General features: G+C 30.2%; 1 protein-coding gene across 1 annotated transcript; it reads right to left on the bottom strand.

Annotated features, from left to right (window-relative positions):
- Nucleotides 1-1,069: 1,069 nt before the first annotated feature.
- LOC133184740 (transcription factor 21-like) lies at nucleotides 1,070-19,010 on the bottom strand. The gene is made up of 2 exons (XM_061319812.1): nucleotides 18,188-19,010; nucleotides 1,070-2,015 (listed from the first exon to the last, which is right to left on the bottom strand). Exons 1-2 carry the CDS (start codon nucleotides 18,494-18,496, stop codon nucleotides 1,896-1,898), a joined length of 429 nt encoding a protein of 142 aa, XP_061175796.1. The 5' UTR covers nucleotides 18,497-19,010; the 3' UTR covers nucleotides 1,070-1,895.
- Between the last annotated feature and the right edge of the window lie 455 nt (nucleotides 19,011-19,465).

Below are 19,465 nucleotides of genomic sequence, written 5' to 3' on the forward strand. Positions count from 1 at the left end.
ACCTTAAAATGTTGCATGACCTTGACTCAAGGTCGCTCTGTCCTGTCCAGAGCTCCGACGGAAGACCTATTCGTTGCATTGCAACGAGCTCGGCTCTAGTTTACTATATTATTCGATCTAGTAATTTTTTATTTAAAGAAGCTGTATGAAGATGTAAATATGAAACTATATATTTAATTTTCAATAAGGGTAATTGCCAGAAAAATGTCCAAAGACAGTGAAGTGTATGTGAATAGAAAACACTGTTGCTTACTTAAATGGAAAAAAGTACATGCAAATAAAGTGTTTATTAAAATGAATTTATCTAAGCCAAATGAATTGTTTAGAATGCTTGAATAGATTTCAATTTGAGTAATAATTTTACGTTTCACTTTATTTCATCTTAGATCTAATGGCAGTTAACTCTAACTGCATCAAAATACTATGGAATTAGGACCCTTTATTGTGCGGTGTATCGAGGGTATAAACACCCCCTGTTATATGAATCATAAATTTTAAACATGTAATTTAGGTATGGGTACATATCTCAAAGTGCATTCAAAGCTGCTAAAAATGAGCTTTTCAAATAACTCCTATATTTCAGACCAACGACCCTTCGGTAGGTCTCACGTATCTTCATAGCAGATGTTGCAACAGGTGTTCCTTCTCAGAGGTGCCGAAAGAAGTCCTACACATGGTGATGAAAAAGCAGTACATTCACTATCGTTCCCTCCTCATTTCAAGTATTTTATCTCATACTTTGAAACACTCGGGGATACTTTCTCAATAAATAATTAAGAAATGATTACATTATTTTTCTGTCTTGTATACCCCAAGTCAAAGATAAACTAACAGTTTCTTTGAATGTTTAAGAGAAAAGACTCGGAGTTTTGCAGTATTAATAAATGTGAGAAATTCACATCATATCATCACTGATCTATACATAAAGGGACCTCCATAATTTTATACAAGAAGATGAAAGTTACCCAATTGTACATAAACATTCTCCAGTTCAACATACAGCTGTAGATCTTGTAATAGATTGCAAGTAAGGCCTGCATGTACATGTATTCTTAGCAAACATAACAGCTGATTCTTCAATAAACCATTTATTTCCTCTATTTCGTCCGCATTTGAAGAGAACAGCTTACAAAAATATTTATGAATGATGATGACCAGTAACTTAAACGAATGTAGAAAATGATTTACATTGGCATAATAGAGAATCAATCGATTAATTCCTGAAATGCAAAGTCTAAATGATTTACATGGCGTGAATTATTTCTATAAAAAATGTAAAATATTAGTATCATATAATATTTCAATAGCTAATATATTTTAATACATTCATATTTATACTTAAATTATATTTGCGTCAGCTTCTAGTGTGTAAATTGTCAAACAAGCATTTTTGACGAATATAAACCATACATGTATTACGAAAAAAATTGCTCGTCTCACTTTTATACAGAGATCTGTAAAGTTTTAAAATGTATAAGATAATAACTTTTTCTAATTTACATTAAATGTTAATTTGAAGCAGTAAGTAGAGAGAAAATCTAAAAAAGAAAAAATATAGAAACTGTCATCAAATGCATGTTCCTTTGATTTTCTGTTTGTAAAGCAAAATGTATTGATTTCCTACTGCATCATTGTGAGGAAAAATACATCTTTCACTGGATTATGTAACTGTCTAGCAATGTATCATCAGATAGACAAGTAGCTATATTTAAATTGGATAAAGACAATACACCATCAATGCCTTGCAAAATAAGACCTTCAAACACAATTTAGTCACCGGATTATTTTACATTTTGTGGTTGGACAAACTTGAATTAAATATCAACGTTACACAACAGTAACAACATTTATGGATTTCCTCAGGGGTATGTCGATTAAAAAAACAAATCGTTACGTCAAACATCGCCATTTGCAGTCATCAAATGTTCACCGTCAACGTCCAGTTTCATAGGTTCTGGTGATTTGCTTTCCGAACCCGAGCCACTTCCTTTAGTGCTAAATGTAAAAGGCCATGTCTGTAAATAAAAAGAGAAAGTGAACGCCTTGCACCATTTTAGCAAAATTTAATGCAAATTTGTATGTTAAATATGGCTATTTATCCTGAAGAATAGATTTTAATGTGATATAAATTATATATGTAGTTGTTGAATTTTGCATATCTACAGTTCTTTCGGAAAAGGTGTAAGGTTCTTTAATTTTCAAGTATTTCAAGCGTATATCGTCAATGACTTTTAAATAGAATATTTACCGGTACTTCCCCCAAGTAATGTCAGTATTGGTGAAGTAAAACAGATTTCTTTTTACATTGATCAAAATATACTTCTTTTTCATTCTGTTATAAATGTTCATTTAAAATTACATGTATCTTTGTCCTCAAATACACCTTAATTATGATTACTTATAAGATTAAGAAAATAGAATTAAGTGAAATTATCGATAAATTTATTAAGTTAAATACTTAGTTACATCTACACAGACTGCCATTCTTTAACCTAGTAACACATACACATGCTAGTAATATGTACTCATCCTGATATATTTTAACCTGGTAATATGTACACACCCTGTTATACTTAACCTAATTATGTGTAAACATCCTGCTATTCTTTTATTTAGTAATATGTACACATTCTAGTAATATGTACATACATGTACCTTGTTCTACTTTTACTTAGTAATATGAACGCATCCTATTATACTTTTACTTAGTAATATGTACATATATTGTTATTCTATAACCTAGAAATATTTGCATATCCTGCTATACTTTTTCCTAGTAATATGTACATATCCTATTATTCTTTTTCCTGGTAATATGTACACATCCTGTTATATTTTTACCTTGTAGATTGTACATATCCTGTTACTTTTACGTATAAACTGTACATATATCCTATTTTTTTTTTTCTGGTTATATGTACACTTCCTGTAATACTTTAACCTGGTAATATATACACATCATAGTAATATGTACATTCCTTGTTCCACTTTTACCTGGTGATATATACGCATTCTGTTATAATTTTGCCTAGTTTTATGTACATATCCTATTATACTTTTTCTTATCAATAGGTACACATCCTGTTATACTTTTTCGTAGCAATATGTGCATATCCTGTTTTATTACATTTCCAACAGTGAAATACTGTGATTTATTTATTGAATAAAAGTGATATTCTCTCACAGTGTGAAAGGATATCAAAGTAAGTAAAAAATAATTTCTGGCCTGTCATAAGATAGAGATAGTAACTAAGTATCTTGATAGAGCTAAAACTGCAAATTTCTTCCTAAATATGTTGCTAAAATTCATGCTATGTAATGTACAACTTCTAAGCTATGACGTCTCAACCGCTCAACTATGACGTCAAGCCTATGACACTGTGTTAAGAAAAGACAGAGGCAAAGGGAAAATCAAAGAAAATGTAATAAACAGAAAATTCAATGTTTTGTAGATGAATATGGAATTTATTTCACTCGTGAGACAGGATTTTTTTATATTTTCACTCGTGCTTCGCACTCGTGAAAATATCAAAAAATCCTGTCCCACTCGTGAAATAAATTCCATATTCATCTACAAAACATTGAATATCCTCTATATACTTTTAGCTAGCAATGTGTACACATCCTGTTATATTTTTTTCCTGGTACAAATTTACAGAATTTGTTTACTTTTATCTAGTAATACATGTATGTACATATCCTAGTAACATGTACATACTCATTTGTAATATGTACATATCCCAGTAACATGTACATTTAAGAAATAAACAACAATGTTAAAAAGTTCTCTGGGAAATGAACTTGGTTGGTCACGTGATCAAATCCTGTGAAGCCCGAAGGGCTTCTCAGAAGATTTGATCACGTACCAACCAAGTTCATTTCCCAGTGAACTTTTTAGCATTGTTGTTTATTACTTTTATTTACATTTGAGACGAATATTCTGAAAAGATTGTTGGGGTCTGCATTTATTACACGAACGGCCCGCCGTATTGCTATGTTGTGACGCGCAATGACCTCGAAGCTGTTTGGTCTTGAGAGTTCGCCTCGCTCCAACATTTGAATACTTACATATTGATGTTCAGCAGTCCAGTTCAGGAAATATCTGTTCATAATGAAAAATCCATGATCGCTACTGAGAATAATCTTACTATTAGTGTATGAGTTCTTAATATATGAAGTCAAAAGCAGTGGTATCGTCTTCAGTTTACATACCTTCAAAGGAATTTCGGGTTAAAAAGGTAAGCGTGATTTTAGGCTAATTAAAAACATTCCTCATACCGAAGAAAGAACTAAATGATCATTTGTTGAACGAAGAAAAACATATATGTTTCAATTATTTTATCTTTTTCATCGCTTTAACGGCTTAGAAGTTCCGAAACCAGTGTCACCGTAACAGAAATATGTAGACAAGATATCATCTCGCTGTGTGATTCGGTCACGCCATGACCTCTGACCCCCTAATAAGTTCATACAGAATTGAACATATTTTCTCTTCAATAGGTTCATCTAAGAAAAATATTTGCAAATGTAAATAAACTCATTTATACTTTTACTTAGTATAACATGTACATCTCCTATTATACCTTTACTTAATAAAATGAACACATCCTGTTACTTTATTTACGAAACTATAGATGTATAATGGTAGTAAAGGTAGTTAATGTACACAGGCTGTGATTCTTTTAGCTAATTACATGAAATCTTTACGTAGCTACATGTTTAAAATTTGCTATACTATCGATGTAACAGTCAGTTAAACCCTAACATCAATGATACAATTGGTTTTATAATGTATGAACTATACATACAATACATATGATAGATAGTTGTCATTCTTTCAATTATATGGTAAAGGTGTAACATCCAGTTGCCTTGATAACAATTCCACCATGAGCATTTTCTTTCAAAAACAAATACTTGTTATGAAAAATATACAAGTTGAATTACTTTTTCATATAAAATAATACATACATTTTAACTACTTCCATAAATGAACTGAATTAACTCCCAAGTCATATTCATTGAGATTTTTATCATTTTTACTTTTCAAACAGAACTGAAAAGGAATCCAAGCAAGCATATGGACATATTGCTAAATCTACAAATTGGAGACAATTTTGCCATGGCCAAATGCGTTTGAGCTAGCATTCAGCTGCATTTTGTAAACAAAACCAAAAAGTTTACAATAAATTTCCTTTACATTTTTTCCCAATTTATTCAAATTGTAATGACAATTAATAAATGATTTTTATGCAATAACAATTTTGTGTGGAGAAGAAACTATATTTGCCTCTTCGGAAAAAGCCATAAAATTTACATAAGTTTTGTATATGTTGACGGTTCACTTCAGCGTTTTTGTATGCAAAGTATTTATACCATGTTTTTAAATTGTGAGTAGAATTAGCATGAATTATTGTATGTAACATTAGATAAGGTACATGTATGTGTATATATCTCTATACCACCCATATTGGCCCCACCATTGTAGATATTAATTTACGCTACAACAATCGTAAAATATATTCATCGTTTGCTCATAACTGTCATAAGTATATTTCTCAAAGTGTCAAGTTAATTTACGAGTGCTTAAGAAACGCCATATGACAAGACAGACTGACTACAGAAGGTATCTTGCTTGAAGAGAAAGCTTGGGGTGATTTTTTTATTTAAAAGAAGTGTAATGACTTCTTTGGCGGTCATAAGCTTCTACGTATGTGTTTAGTTTCTCAGCATATTTTATCCTTGGACTTCAAAATACTTGAAAAGGAGAAGAAGTTGTTGAAAAATGTATGAAATGTAGCATGTATGTATTATTGAAATGGACTTATTGTTAAAAGAGCACATGGTGTTGTAAAGTTAAAATGATTTATAGATATTATTAAAATTTACCTCCCACTGGTAATTTATGCTAATATTTGCAAGAGTTAACAAAATGCAAATAAACAGAAGTTCAGTTGAGCTTTTGTTTTAAAAAATGCGATAAAGACGATATCAAAAGTTGAACATTGCTTTTAACGAAAACAAAAATCCACATAACAGCAATTAAATATAAATTCCTTAAGATCTAATCCAATTATAAGAAATAATAATTGTTGTTAACGCATGAAAATAATTTGCTTTTCATTGGAACACAGAACACATCGATTTTACTGCCGGGGAATTAGGAAATATAACTTAATTAAAATGATTAGACTGGATTCAGTTAACCTTCAGTTTTTTTTTTGTTGTTTTTTTTGTTTTTTGTTGTTGTTGCTTTGTTTATCCTCTCCACATGCAGAGCGGTTTTTGATGTTCTTAATTATAAGGTCATACGATACCCAAAATTCGTAGAAAGTGGGGATATGACAAAACCTTCTTGGTTTTAGCCATTTGCAGGTTCAATTTAATTTATCACATGGTAAAATTAGAGTAAATTTATATTTGGAGGGGGTGGATGGGTGGATTCAATTTTTCAATTACAATTTTTCATGTTTGTGCATTTAATTTCAAAATAGATATAAAAGTATAGATTTTGAGAGAATGAGAAAATAAAGCTTTTGTGATTGGGAAATTTCGTGTATTTTATCAATAATTAAGTCTGTAAAAACTTTTTACATATTTCTATAACGTTTCTTTTCTATTCTATGTGAAAATATAAAGTACAATTATATCTCATTATTACGGAAGCCCTGGAGGGACACTGACTTACTTGTTTTGACTTATTTGTTATGGCTTATTTGTTGTGATTTATTTGTTTTGACCTTTTTGTTGCTGGTTATAACTAAATGTACCGTAGCTATAAAAGACGTGTAGCTTGGCTAACGGTTTATTGTTAAAATGATATGTTTAGTTCTGATTGATTAATTGTAGTTTGTAAATTCAAAGGCAGAATATTACTTTCTTCTTTTCTGAAACTACATGTAGCCTCCACCTTGTACTCCACGTTTTTGGGTTAAGTAAACGTGTAATAACAAATGTTATATAACAAGAATTAACATTTAAGTCATAAGAACTAAGTCAAAACAACTAAGAAGTAAGTCAATGTCCCTCCAGGGCTTCTGTACATTATAGCTGTAGAAGTAAAAATGATTTGTCGATATATTTCCATCCAAGATTTTTAAAAACTATTTTGTTAAAATAACCGATGTACGGACTATAAAAACTACAGACACAATGTTTTATTGTAAAAAAACATTTAGTTTTAAATTTCATAATTGTACGAAAATATGGAATAGAAGAGATCTGAAATAGGACAAAAAAATTTGGAAAAAAAAAAAAAAAAAAATTCTCCACAATTAAAAATTGCTGTTATGTTCTTTATTTTCTTTTTTTCAAAGAAAAATATATTTCTATATTTTTATTTATTTTATATTCATTCATTTTTTTTTAATAAGATTTTTTTTCTTTTACAGGTAATTAGATATGACTAAGCTACATCAAACATCTAAATAAATAATGAATAGTTACCATTAATTCTAATTAGACTGTACAATATATACAAATTATTCTTCCACCCAGACTTCAATAGCAAGTACAAGATAATGTTCCAAGATATTCCTTAACTTAAAAAAACGATAAGAACACATTATGTTACATGGTGTATATGCTTTCGCACGCGCCTTGAACTATGTTTTATTTATAAGTTATTGAGTCATTTCACTTATAGGTTTTCAGTGCTCATGGTTCAAAAACAATTAAATTATCATAATCTTATTTTTAATGTGGCATGTGTTAGTTTAGGAAAGGTATTTGTTGAGTAATTTTACATGTCTTAACATAATAATTTTAATTTTACATGTCATTAACATGGAGAAATATTTTTAATAGTTTGTATTTCTCTATATCATTTTTCCAGTACATGTATTTATGAATCGTTTTATGCAGATAAACGGTAAAATTGAGGTAGAGTATTGTATATTTTTTAAAATCTTCCTTTTCAATCCCAAACATTGAACAAATACAATGTTTCATTTTAAAAATTATCGTGCTCTTCAATTGAATTTTGTATAATATTCACTTCAAATCAGATCCCGGATAACTCATTCACAGGCTGAAATGTATAACTTAAAAACTTCAATTAAGGACATACGCAACGTAGTTTGAACTCTATGGTCTTTTTCCCTGGAGTTGAAAGTTCCGATACTTAAAGGAAGTGTGTGCTACATTTTAATGTCTATATATGTTTTTTGTACACTTCTTCTAAAACGAGTTTGGATGAACAAATCATTTAAAATATATGTTTAGTAATTTTTGTATATTTTTCTTTGAATTATACAAGAATTTTCATCAACTGGTATCTTTTCAAAACCCCTGGTAATGCATGCTGATTTTTTGTCCACGAACATCTGATGGCACTGTAATCTTAAATTGAGAATATTTTGGAAAATTATCAGTAGGTAAGGTACGTTGCGTATGTCCTTAACTCCGCTACGTCTAGTAGATAATATGTGTGTGTTATTATAATAAGCCAGGTAAAAACTGGCAGTTTTCTACAAGAATCAGGAAAGCCAAAATTCTATTATATGGTTCTAGAAAGTTTGGAACGATTATGTAGTCATCCCTCCTTCGGCATATTAAATTTTGGATGCATGCAAAAAATAACCCTTTATCAATCGTTTATCAACAAGATGATAACAGAGAAAATACAAGATGTTCATACTTAACATGGGTTTCTGATTGCCCAGGGGAGTGAGGCAAACATATGACTAAATGTCATTTGGACATATTTATAATAAAATTTAATATAACAAGCATTCTGAGAATATTGCATGAGCAATACTAGTCCCCTACCGGCAAGTTTATCTGGTTCTCCTTAAAAATTAAAAGGCCATTATTCCGTTAAAAATCATGAAGTGAAACGAAATGCACACTTGCTCTGAAACTCACCAAGGTAGACGCTGATGTTAAAAATTCCGCTCAATATTTTCAAGCGTATCAGAAAATAGTGCTGAAAACCAAGTGAGACAGACAGACAGATGAACAACTAGAAGGATGAGGAGGAAACATACTAAAAATATTTTCTAGGCCACTGGTTTGTTACAAATTAATATAACATGATAGGTCTTAACCAAGTGGTTACCGATGATCAAAAGATATCACGTCCTTCACAGATAAACATTGAATTATACCTCAAAATTAGTTACAGTACTTAATTCTTGGTGCATATTCCTTTTATCTTGATAATATTGTATGATGATGATTTGACAATTAGATTCGGCTGAAACTTTTGCTGCACTGTACCTTACGGACATATTTTTAACCTTATTATTATTTTATATTATTTTATATAAGATGCTGATTTTACAATGTTATACAGCAACTTCATAAAATATGACACCCGCAGTGAACCCTCTGTACTGATCAGGTAAACGAAGAAAATTGCAGTCAAAATTGGCATAAAAACAATGGTCAAACAATTAATGGGGAACTTGTCAGTCAAAATACAACCCAACAAGAGGTTGTATTTGCAAACAAGGTCATTATAACTAGCATAGAATACTGACTGTAATTGCGATAGTTGAAAACCCTGTAACACCAACTTATCTGTCAGTAGCATCTTTGGTTTAAAAACTCTGTACATGTCAAGTGGAAGACATGAACATCATATGCAGGTGACTGTGGAATATTACTAGGCAAAAGGGAAAAAAAGGGTGAATAAGGCAAAGTCAACCCGTTTGTCAAATAGTTAAGTTGTTAGTTGACCATTACGGTCTATAGTAATACAAGTAAGTATGAAAAAGATATGGTAAACTCTTTGGTGTCCTTTATTTCTAGTTTACTTAGAAATTATGTAGATTTCAGACCAATAGCGGTAAATAAATGAGTATTGTATTCATAAATTTGTAGAATTATTTCTTTAATAAATTTCTATTGGCTATCGGAATTTATTTATTTGTTTATATGTTGCTACGTATATATTATTTCAACCAATTTAATCATTTAATTTCATTTTGACATAATTGATACAAACAGTTATAAATATCTGCATTGCATTACATGTAATAGTAAAACAGTTATAAATATCTGCATTACATGTAATAGTAATATAATGACTAACTTTCTCAACTCTAGATTAATGCTGGCATTGCACAGCATTACAATACCTTATTTTGCTTAGACCCATTTTTAAAATAAAAAAAAATGAACATGGAAATAATTATTCAGATAAAATGAATTTTTATAATAATAAAAATGAATCAAACAACTTAACTAGTGAAATAAACTTTATATTCAAATAGACTTTGCATTTTGTAATATGCAATCTTACTACACATTTTTTTCTCATACTTATTTTAGATCAGCTTTACTTTCAAAAAATATTCCTAAACTTTGTAAAAATCATTTCAAAGAAACATTACCGGGTCCAACAACTGCTCTACTAACCCCTATTTTACTCTTCACAAAATTATTAATTGTTGTAAAGGAGAAACTTCAGACGTACTATGGCATATTCGAGAAGTGGTGTAAATCGAATCTGGATTCTCAAAAAATTTCCAAAGTACTTTTAGAATGTCTAAAATCAAAGAAAAAAATTCAAACTTCAGTAACATTAAAACGTACAACTCTTCTTTTTGATATCATAGACAACTGTTCCTTCAGTAAAAATGGAACTCGGAAATTTTCATATCTTGTGTTTGGTTATCTACAAAATTACATTGTACATATTATACAAAGGGTTCAAGGCGGGTTTGACGGGTCGACAATGGACGCTTACTCTCCCTTGGCACCTTACCCCACCTCTGATGTTTTTAGAGGTCCGTGTTTGATCTGTCTTTATTTGTATTGTTTCAATGGACTTTTGAGCTTGATAACTGTTCATTATCTTCATCAAATGAAATGGAAGACAGAAATGTTACATTCTGTCCAATGCATTTTACTTGTCAATGGGTTTAATTTTTTCCATAAGGAACTAGTTCAGAACAATCTATGTCTGATAAATTCAAAAAGATTGGGAGAGGGGGTAAAGTGGCCCCAAGTTTTTGTTGTTTGACATCAATACTTACACAATTAGTGTATATTGTACATGAATGATTTTGTCTTATTGATGATTGAAAAGTTTCTTCTTGTAAATAAACAAAAATATATGTGTTATTTATATTGTAATAAATACAAGAACTTGATAATCAAATTTAAACCAACATTCATCACATTTAGTTTTGCAGGGGTGGGTGTTTATGAAAAATATTGTAAAAATTCTCTATTTCTGTTTTCTGAAAAACACAAAAAGTAATGGTAATGAGATCTACATTAATGTTATGGCATTACTTCAAGAAATTAGAGTAATGGTAATGATCATTTTATGCCTAAATTCTAGAAGTAATTGTAATGTAATGCCTTACTTTACCATGTACTCCTCCCACTGCCTGATACAACTCCATGTATAAATATGTAATCTGCAATTTATTTTTTGGGGAGTGGGGAGTTCTTGCTTGGTTCATTTTTACTGGCATTGCGGAAATTCTGACCTTTTTCAGTGGTTAAAAAATATGGAAAGACAATCAAATTAAATTCCTATCCATTTGTCTTCTATATTTTGTTATATATATTGTATAATTTTCATTGCATTGTATCTATAATGTTCCGGTTTGTATATGTATGTGAGTTGGTCCATTTTCATTCGATAACAGTTTTTGTATACTTTAATTAGAATATTATTAAGCATTAATGGAATTCACAAACATTGTATGTATTGCATAAGTTTCATTCGTATTCGATAAAGAAATTTATTTGTAGTAGAATTATTGAAAGCAATAGAATTGATATATAATTTCAAAATAGAAAACTTAGAAAACTAATGGTGTATTATGAAATACGAATGAAAAATTTTACAAATATCAATAGGGAATGTAAAATACAAATGGAAAAAATATAGAGCACAAATAGAAAATTATAGAATGCAAAAAAGAAAATATACAATATTAAACATAGGTAATCGAAGATTTTGAAGCTCAACTCGACAAATATTATCTTTAAGTGAAGACAAAGTCTCACAAGAAATGAATGTTCTGGTAGTGCACATACCAAGATGCAACATCCATACAAGTTTGGGCCTGGTACTGGGTAGAATTTATATATAGTTCCTAGGAAAAGCACCAAAAAGTTTTACCATTCCAATCACCTGAAAAATTTAGGTCATAATCACCTGAAACATTAAGGTCAAAACATCCAAGTAGGTCAAATGCTACATCCGAAGTATGTCTGGTAATGTGCATCCCGAGATTCATCTGCAAGTTTGGTCAGAGTAAGTTTTATAGTTTGGAATGAACCTGCTCAGAAATTTACACTTTGTCACTAATCTGGAAATGTACATGTAGGTCAGATGCAACCGGGTAGTGAGCATTCCTATAATCCATTCAAGTTCAGGCACCAAAGGGCTTGTAGGGATCGACCTGCTTCAAAAACTTTTAACCTGATCAATCCTCTGGAAAATGTAGATCACATCCAATTTAATTTGACGAAAATAGCTTCTAAATGATTGAACAAAAGCTAGAGGATAAAACTTCAAGGATCAGTAATTTTAACAGAAAAATGTAAAAGGAAACAAATAGGCCACTTAGTGCATAAAAGTATCCCTTTTTGTGTAGTTAGAAGTTATAGAAGGAAGATGGTCAATATCCAGCATATTTTGGGGAATGTCATATATTCCAGTTTATTTCAAATATATCAATATTTTCATTTCTGAAACTAAAGGTACGTCAAAACTTATGGTAAAAAGGTCAGTTACTCTGATCTTTTAAAATATTATGTGCCATTTGACAAATTTATATCTCTATGTATGTATATAATTATACATTGTTCAATGTATATTTTAGTAGGTCAAAACACAACCTTCACTACTCTGATTTAAAAACTGATGATTTTCACAAAATTAAGAAATAAGAGTAATGAAATACCAAAGATATTCAGACAGAACCTCAATAGCCAAAACAAAAATGTTTTCTCAAGTGTACCTGACCAGAAAACAACATGCAAATCAGGTACAAAATTTGTGTCGCTGCTGTGGAGACAGGTTTTGCCTCATTATCAGGTGTAAGTGTCGTTGTTGGTGGGAATCACTACCAATGTTATGCATTCTGTCATGTTTACGAGACCGATACAAATTTACGACCCTTGTGTCAGTTGGCCGATTTACCAATGTCTGCCTTCTCCCTATGTTAAGAGCACTGGAGACACGATCTCCATTACTGCACAATCTTACGCCCTTGTATCTAAATCTTATAATTCATATCTAAATTATTTACTCTGAAAATTTAATTTAAGTTGGTTTTGATTTGGTTCTTTTGGTAGGCTTACTAATTCAAAATTGACAAAGAATATAGAAAATTCAAAATCAAAAGTTTTAACCATAAGTGAATGTGCATATTCTTCTTTAACATTCCATTTAGCGTATAATTTTGATATAGAACGAAAGAATGATAACAAATATTATATTTAACATGCAAAAATAATGTGTTTTTTTTTAAATCCATGTTCGGACTTGAGCTCTTTTGAAATACTTTTTTTGTATTTTTTTTTTGGATTTCCAGAATTCACCCTACCGACCTAAGTTTATAACAAAGTGCTATTCCATCGTAAGCATTTATATGTTTCATTGTTGCCGGAAAGTTGTACACTAATTTTCCCCGGTGATAATTAATATAATGTATCTGAAGGTATAAAATGTTTTCCCTATTATAAATAAGAAATAGGGTTATTTTTTATAACAGAAATCAATCCCTTGACAGTGAATATATCTGATCTTAAGGGGAAGACCCTTATAATTAATTGATAATGTAAAGATTTATTCAATACGTTGTTTTTTACGATTTTGTCGAATACTGCAAGGCAATGAGACTTATATTCACTACATTGTTTCTTTTGGCAGTGCACGTTTTTATTGCTTTTTTTGGTGTTTGTTCGAATCTTTGTTTTTTGGACTTTTCTTTTTATTTTTGTGCATTTAAATGCTTGTTTGTTTTTTCATATGTTTGCTTTTCTTTCTTTAATACAAAATATACACATTTCAACATAAATTCATGAATTATATCTTATCATCGTTATATGACTAAAATGCATGTTTATCTCTACAGTTGGTGTACTGAATTATTTGTTTTATCTCTTCTCTCTCTCTCTCTCTCTCTCTCACTCTACAGTGAAATTGACACTAAAAATATTTTTAATATTATTTAGATTTTCTTAAAATCAAATTCATTATTGTTAACACTTCTATATTTCCACAAAATCAGTGCTTAGATTTATTTGTCAGTATTATTAGCAGGGACATATTGACAACAACTTCTTCCTTACTTCCACACATGTGCAAACATAAAAGAATACCGCAAGGATTTAAATACTCGATTATGACCAGTGTCATATTGTAAATGTATGATACACACACACACCCTCACACACACACACAGAGAGAGAGAGAAAGAAAGAGAGAGAGAGAGGCGAACACTTTACAATTAAATTACTAATATTTAAAAATGCGAATTTAAAAAAAAAAAGCCAATTTTTTTTTTATTTCATACTTTTACCTTTATGACAAAGAAATGCAATGAATCATAATAAAAAACTAAGAATTAATTGGGTAGTGCCTGTTTCTTGTAGCACATGTTTAACATTTTCCCTCTATATGATCACGGCGGTAATGATCGTCATCTCCCTCAAAATAACATCTAGTTTATAGTGTTAAGATTGTGTTGTATGGTTGTAAATATCTGATTATCTTCATCTTAGAATAGATCGCCTCTTGAGTGGCAAATGCTGTCTTATCATAGAATAACAAAGTATCCACTTCATGTGCAAACGTACTTCTTGGTTTTTGTTATGTTACATTTTTAAAAGTTATCTTATTTGTTTCTTCTTTTGTATTTATTTGTTTTGTTGTTTTTAATTCTTTGTCCTTTTTTTGTTTTTGGCAAATGTTGGTATTTGAAAAAAATTAGAAAATATTTTTCTCCCAAAAAATCAGTTTTTTTATTGCCAAGGATAAAAGTCCTACGCGTATTGTATGTTACAATACACATAGACCATGAACGGTTGAGCAAAATATATTTTGAGGTGATAGAAACTTTACACAATGTTAATAGTATTCAATAGAGATTACTGTATAAATCAATAATAGCAATTTTATTAATTACAAAAATATACACATCTGTAAGAGATAGTTCCTTGTTCAAAGTTTCTTACTCTCTTTTCAAAAGCATTTTTTTTTTCTGATTACACAGATTTTCTTATGAAAACTAAGGGGCTGAATAAAATTTAAAAAAATAGAAAGATTGCAATGCGCTAATAATATTTTTTAATAAATTTCTTTCTTACTCCTTGTAAACAGAGTATATATATATATATATACATGTATGTAAGTAATTAAAAGGAACTCGTCTTCAATATTTGTATGGGATTTCCATATCTAACAACCAAAAGAGGAAATGAATATATTTGATAAATACATGTAATACCAAAGGGCAAGATATGAGAGGTAGGTAAAAGATAAGTTAATCTGTTTAATCTTAGCATAGCGTTATTGATATTTATTTATTGCAAGTCATGTCCGTACTTTTGACATGATTGATACGGTCATTGAAAAAGAATGCTCTCATTCAATGTCTGTTTTAATACTAGAATTGCTTTCTTGTGACAGTGTACTACATTAAAGACATGATTATCTCCATCTTAAATTCCTACACCACTTTCCTGAAAAAAAAAGAAAATTTGGTAATTAATAATAATTCATTTCCTTTCTCCATCTGGGACTTTTAGAACGACATTGTAAATTCAATAGATGAACTGGACCAATACTGTTTATTCCATGAACTTTCAGTTAAATAAAATTAAATCGTTAATTAAGATATAATGAATTCGCCAATGCCGTTTATTTTCTCAATGAATAACAGCTCGATTGGGTCTATTACTGACTCTCTAGCTGGAGGTAAAATGTAAAAGATTATGTAATAATATTTTACAACAGATCACACCAAAGTTGTTTTCTGAAAAATCAGGAAATTCACCCACGCATTCTCAGAAGTTATGCATAATTTTCATTATAATGAAGGATCAATTATTATTAGCTAAGAGGGTGTGGATTACAATTTTTAGCAAAATTTTGCTTCATTTCATTCATTCTTCCAATTATCCGATAATGATATTTCTAAATGTTGCCCTTTGCAACATTAAGTTAACTTACAGATTCACAAATGTCAGAAATTTAGACAATTTCTAACAGATGGGCAACTTAAATTGCAATAATGCAAATGAAAATCTCGTAATTTGGAATTAAAGCGTTATCAATTCATTCAGGTCTGTGTAATTTTTCACAGAGGTCCTCAATTAAGGGCGCTGTGAAAAATATCAGTAGTAGAGTAGCACATTATTCTGTGTTTATGAAATCGTATTAAAATTCATTAAGCTAAAAACTTTTCATTTCATTGAATTTCGGACTAAAAAAAATAATGTTTAAAAAATTTCTTTCAAAAACTTTCAACAATATATGATTGATTAGAATAAAAACTGTTAAAATCCTCTAGGTCCATTAAATAAGTATTATATCATTTCCGTGTTGTGTTTAGCGGGCTTAGACGGGGGGTGTTGACAGTCAGATAGGGAGGGAAGAAATCAAACGCTTTATCACACTGCCTGTTTATGTCTGTAGTATAAACATGCCTATAGTAAATCAAGGGCGCGATTTTATCGTGTTCAAGTTTTCTCTACAAATGTTGTTCTTTATTTAGTAGTTAAAATTTATCAAAGGAATTCCTTTTGAGAAAATTTAATTAAATTATAAGATATAATGCTCTCCATTTAAATAAAATACAAACGATTTGGGAAAAAGCAAGAAGTTTGTGAGATATATGAATTGATATTACGTGTAATATATTTTTGAAACCAAAACTATTAAATTGTATGGGAAAGATAAATTTATTTACAATTTTTCATCAATACATTTTTCGTCTGAATACATGAACTTATAGCAAATTTCACACTTTAGATTTGGTACACGGTACTAGTAAATAAAATTTATAGCAATATCCAAAATTTATCTTTGAAAATTAAATGTTTTTTCTAATTTTTTTTCATTTTTCTTTCTGTTGTTTCTTTGTTAAGTTTATTTTTAAATTTATTCTCATTTATAAATATATAATAACGATTTACATGACCAGGAAAATTCCTGCATTCTATAATACTGTTTGTTGTTCTTTGAAATGTGTGTGCAAAGAAATGTTTTTAAAATGCAACAAAGTATTTTATTTTATACAAAAAATCTACCGTCCGTATCATGAGAGCTTACATCCATTGCATCTTTTAAATCTAAAGATAAATTCAAACACAACATGTGAATGATGAGGCGAAGAGTTGTTTGCATACAAATTCTTATCTTAAATATATTAGTTACACCGATATTTAATTCTAAAAAAAATCAGATATCAAAATACAGTAAAAGTAAACATTAGTTTTCAGTTGCACTCTATCATTTGATCTTCGCTCAGATTTTATATCCCTAAAGCATGTTGCTATTTCACGTCATAGGGTGTGTCTCTATCCCAAACAAAGTTAATCGTTAAAAGTTAGATTTATTATCCAAATATCTTTGTAAAATTGGCAGAAATTTTAAAAAAAATCATGTAATGATGTTCACATAACACGGCTAAAAAAATTTTTTAAATATCAAAAATACATGTACACTGTACACCATCTTTTATTGTGCCATATTGAGCGAAAATTGTGACATGGCACCGAAAATGACCAAATTTTAATTCTCGAATGTGTCACTGTTACAAACTTTCAATGCTGATATATTTCAGTTTATTAATTTTACATTTAAAAATACACATGATTGTTTTGCAACATAAAAACTAATATTGTCCTTACTAAATAAGTGTAAACAAACTATGGCTAATGAATATGCAGGAGATGTATATCTGTACACGTGAGAGAAAATGGCAATGAAGTTTTTAATTCAAAACTTGTGAAAATACAGTCCCAATCATAAAAATAATCGAGAACGGCATAATATTTAAATCAGTGTTTCATCCATTTTACTTCATTACATTATAATTGCTTAAAATATTATATATTCTATTTTTCGTAAACACACTTCTTTGAATATAACAGGTAAAACCCCGATTTAAAACGACGCAGTAAATCAAAGCTGATTTTAATCATACTTGGTAACTTTATGCACAGAATATAGCTACAATAAAAATCAGAATATGGTGAACAAACTTACCAAATTCATCGGGTGTATGAATGCTGGCTGCACTGGTTCCTCATCATCGCTGGTTAGCACCTGACGTAAATGAGCTATGTAACTAGAAGCCAAACGAAGAGTATCTAATTTGGAAAGTTTTGTATCGGCTGGTACCCATGGTAAAGTTGTTTTTAATTTCACAAATGCTTTACTTAAAACTCGCATTCTAGCTCTTTCACGTGCATTTGCGGCATTCCTTTGGATGGGTTTATGAAATTTTCTGCCGCCTTCACTTGCAAAGTCCTCTTCATCGTCACTTATGATTTCTTCCTTCTTCCGTCGCGGCATTTTAGGGAAGAAAGCTTATTTTTTAACTTGAAATTCTCCCTCGTTGTTTTTATTTTATTTTGTCACAGAAAGCTTCTTTTTTGTCAGTACTACATGTACGTTCCCTCGATGTCTTCGTTTTCTTCCCCGCTGTGTTTTGCGGTGATTTGATAAGGCGGCAAGCTAAAGTAAGCAAAGGGATATCCCTTGTAAACTTAGCATATATAAATGATCCATAGTTTATTTTATAAGAAATCCAGTATACATTAAGCAGAATCCATCAACACAAAAAGTGTGTCAAAATTGACGACTGATCCATGAACCCATGTCACGTGACATGACGCGCGACGAAGACCGTCCAAAATTATTGGTTGCTTTTTTGACATATAAACCAGTATATTTTCCATCTTAATTAGCTGGGAACTGATAATATTCTTTTAGAGTTTGATAAAAAGCCTATTTCAACTAACCCGAGAGCGGCATAGTTTGTCACTGGACAAACCGCCCGAAAGTTTGTCTCGTCATATTAATATGCTTATCGTAATTGCCGCTTTCTACGGAACTTTATGGTCGATTATTCCCTACAGACTAAGAAGATTGGGTTTTAAATATTATGTTACACAATCTTTCAATTAATAAGATATCCAGGATTGTGTATTTTTACCTCCATTGTACATATTGTATTGTTCTTAAAGAAGTAGAACATTTCCCTTCACGACTTTCAACCAATATTAGAAAAATTTAAGTCTATGTATCAAATTGATAATATTCTGTTGATTCTTCAGTTATCAAATGATATGCAGAGAATTTGGTTATTATTCTTTGAACGAACCTAATGCATACTTAGATATGAGTAATTGGAAAACAAACAGTGCAGCCCTGTCTAGTTAGCATAACTGCAATATTTGACACAGAAATGGCTCGCCTTTAATCATTGGTCATTTGATGCCTTCATTCCTCTACAGCAGGAGAAAGTCTTTCATCTTCTAG

The sequence above is a fragment of the Saccostrea echinata genome, unplaced genomic scaffold (assembly GCF_033153115.1).
Source record: "Saccostrea echinata isolate AGI-Se365-2 ecotype Australia unplaced genomic scaffold, CSIRO_AGI_Sech_v1 ptg000010l, whole genome shotgun sequence".
NCBI lineage: Eukaryota > Metazoa > Mollusca > Bivalvia > Ostreida > Ostreidae > Saccostrea > Saccostrea echinata.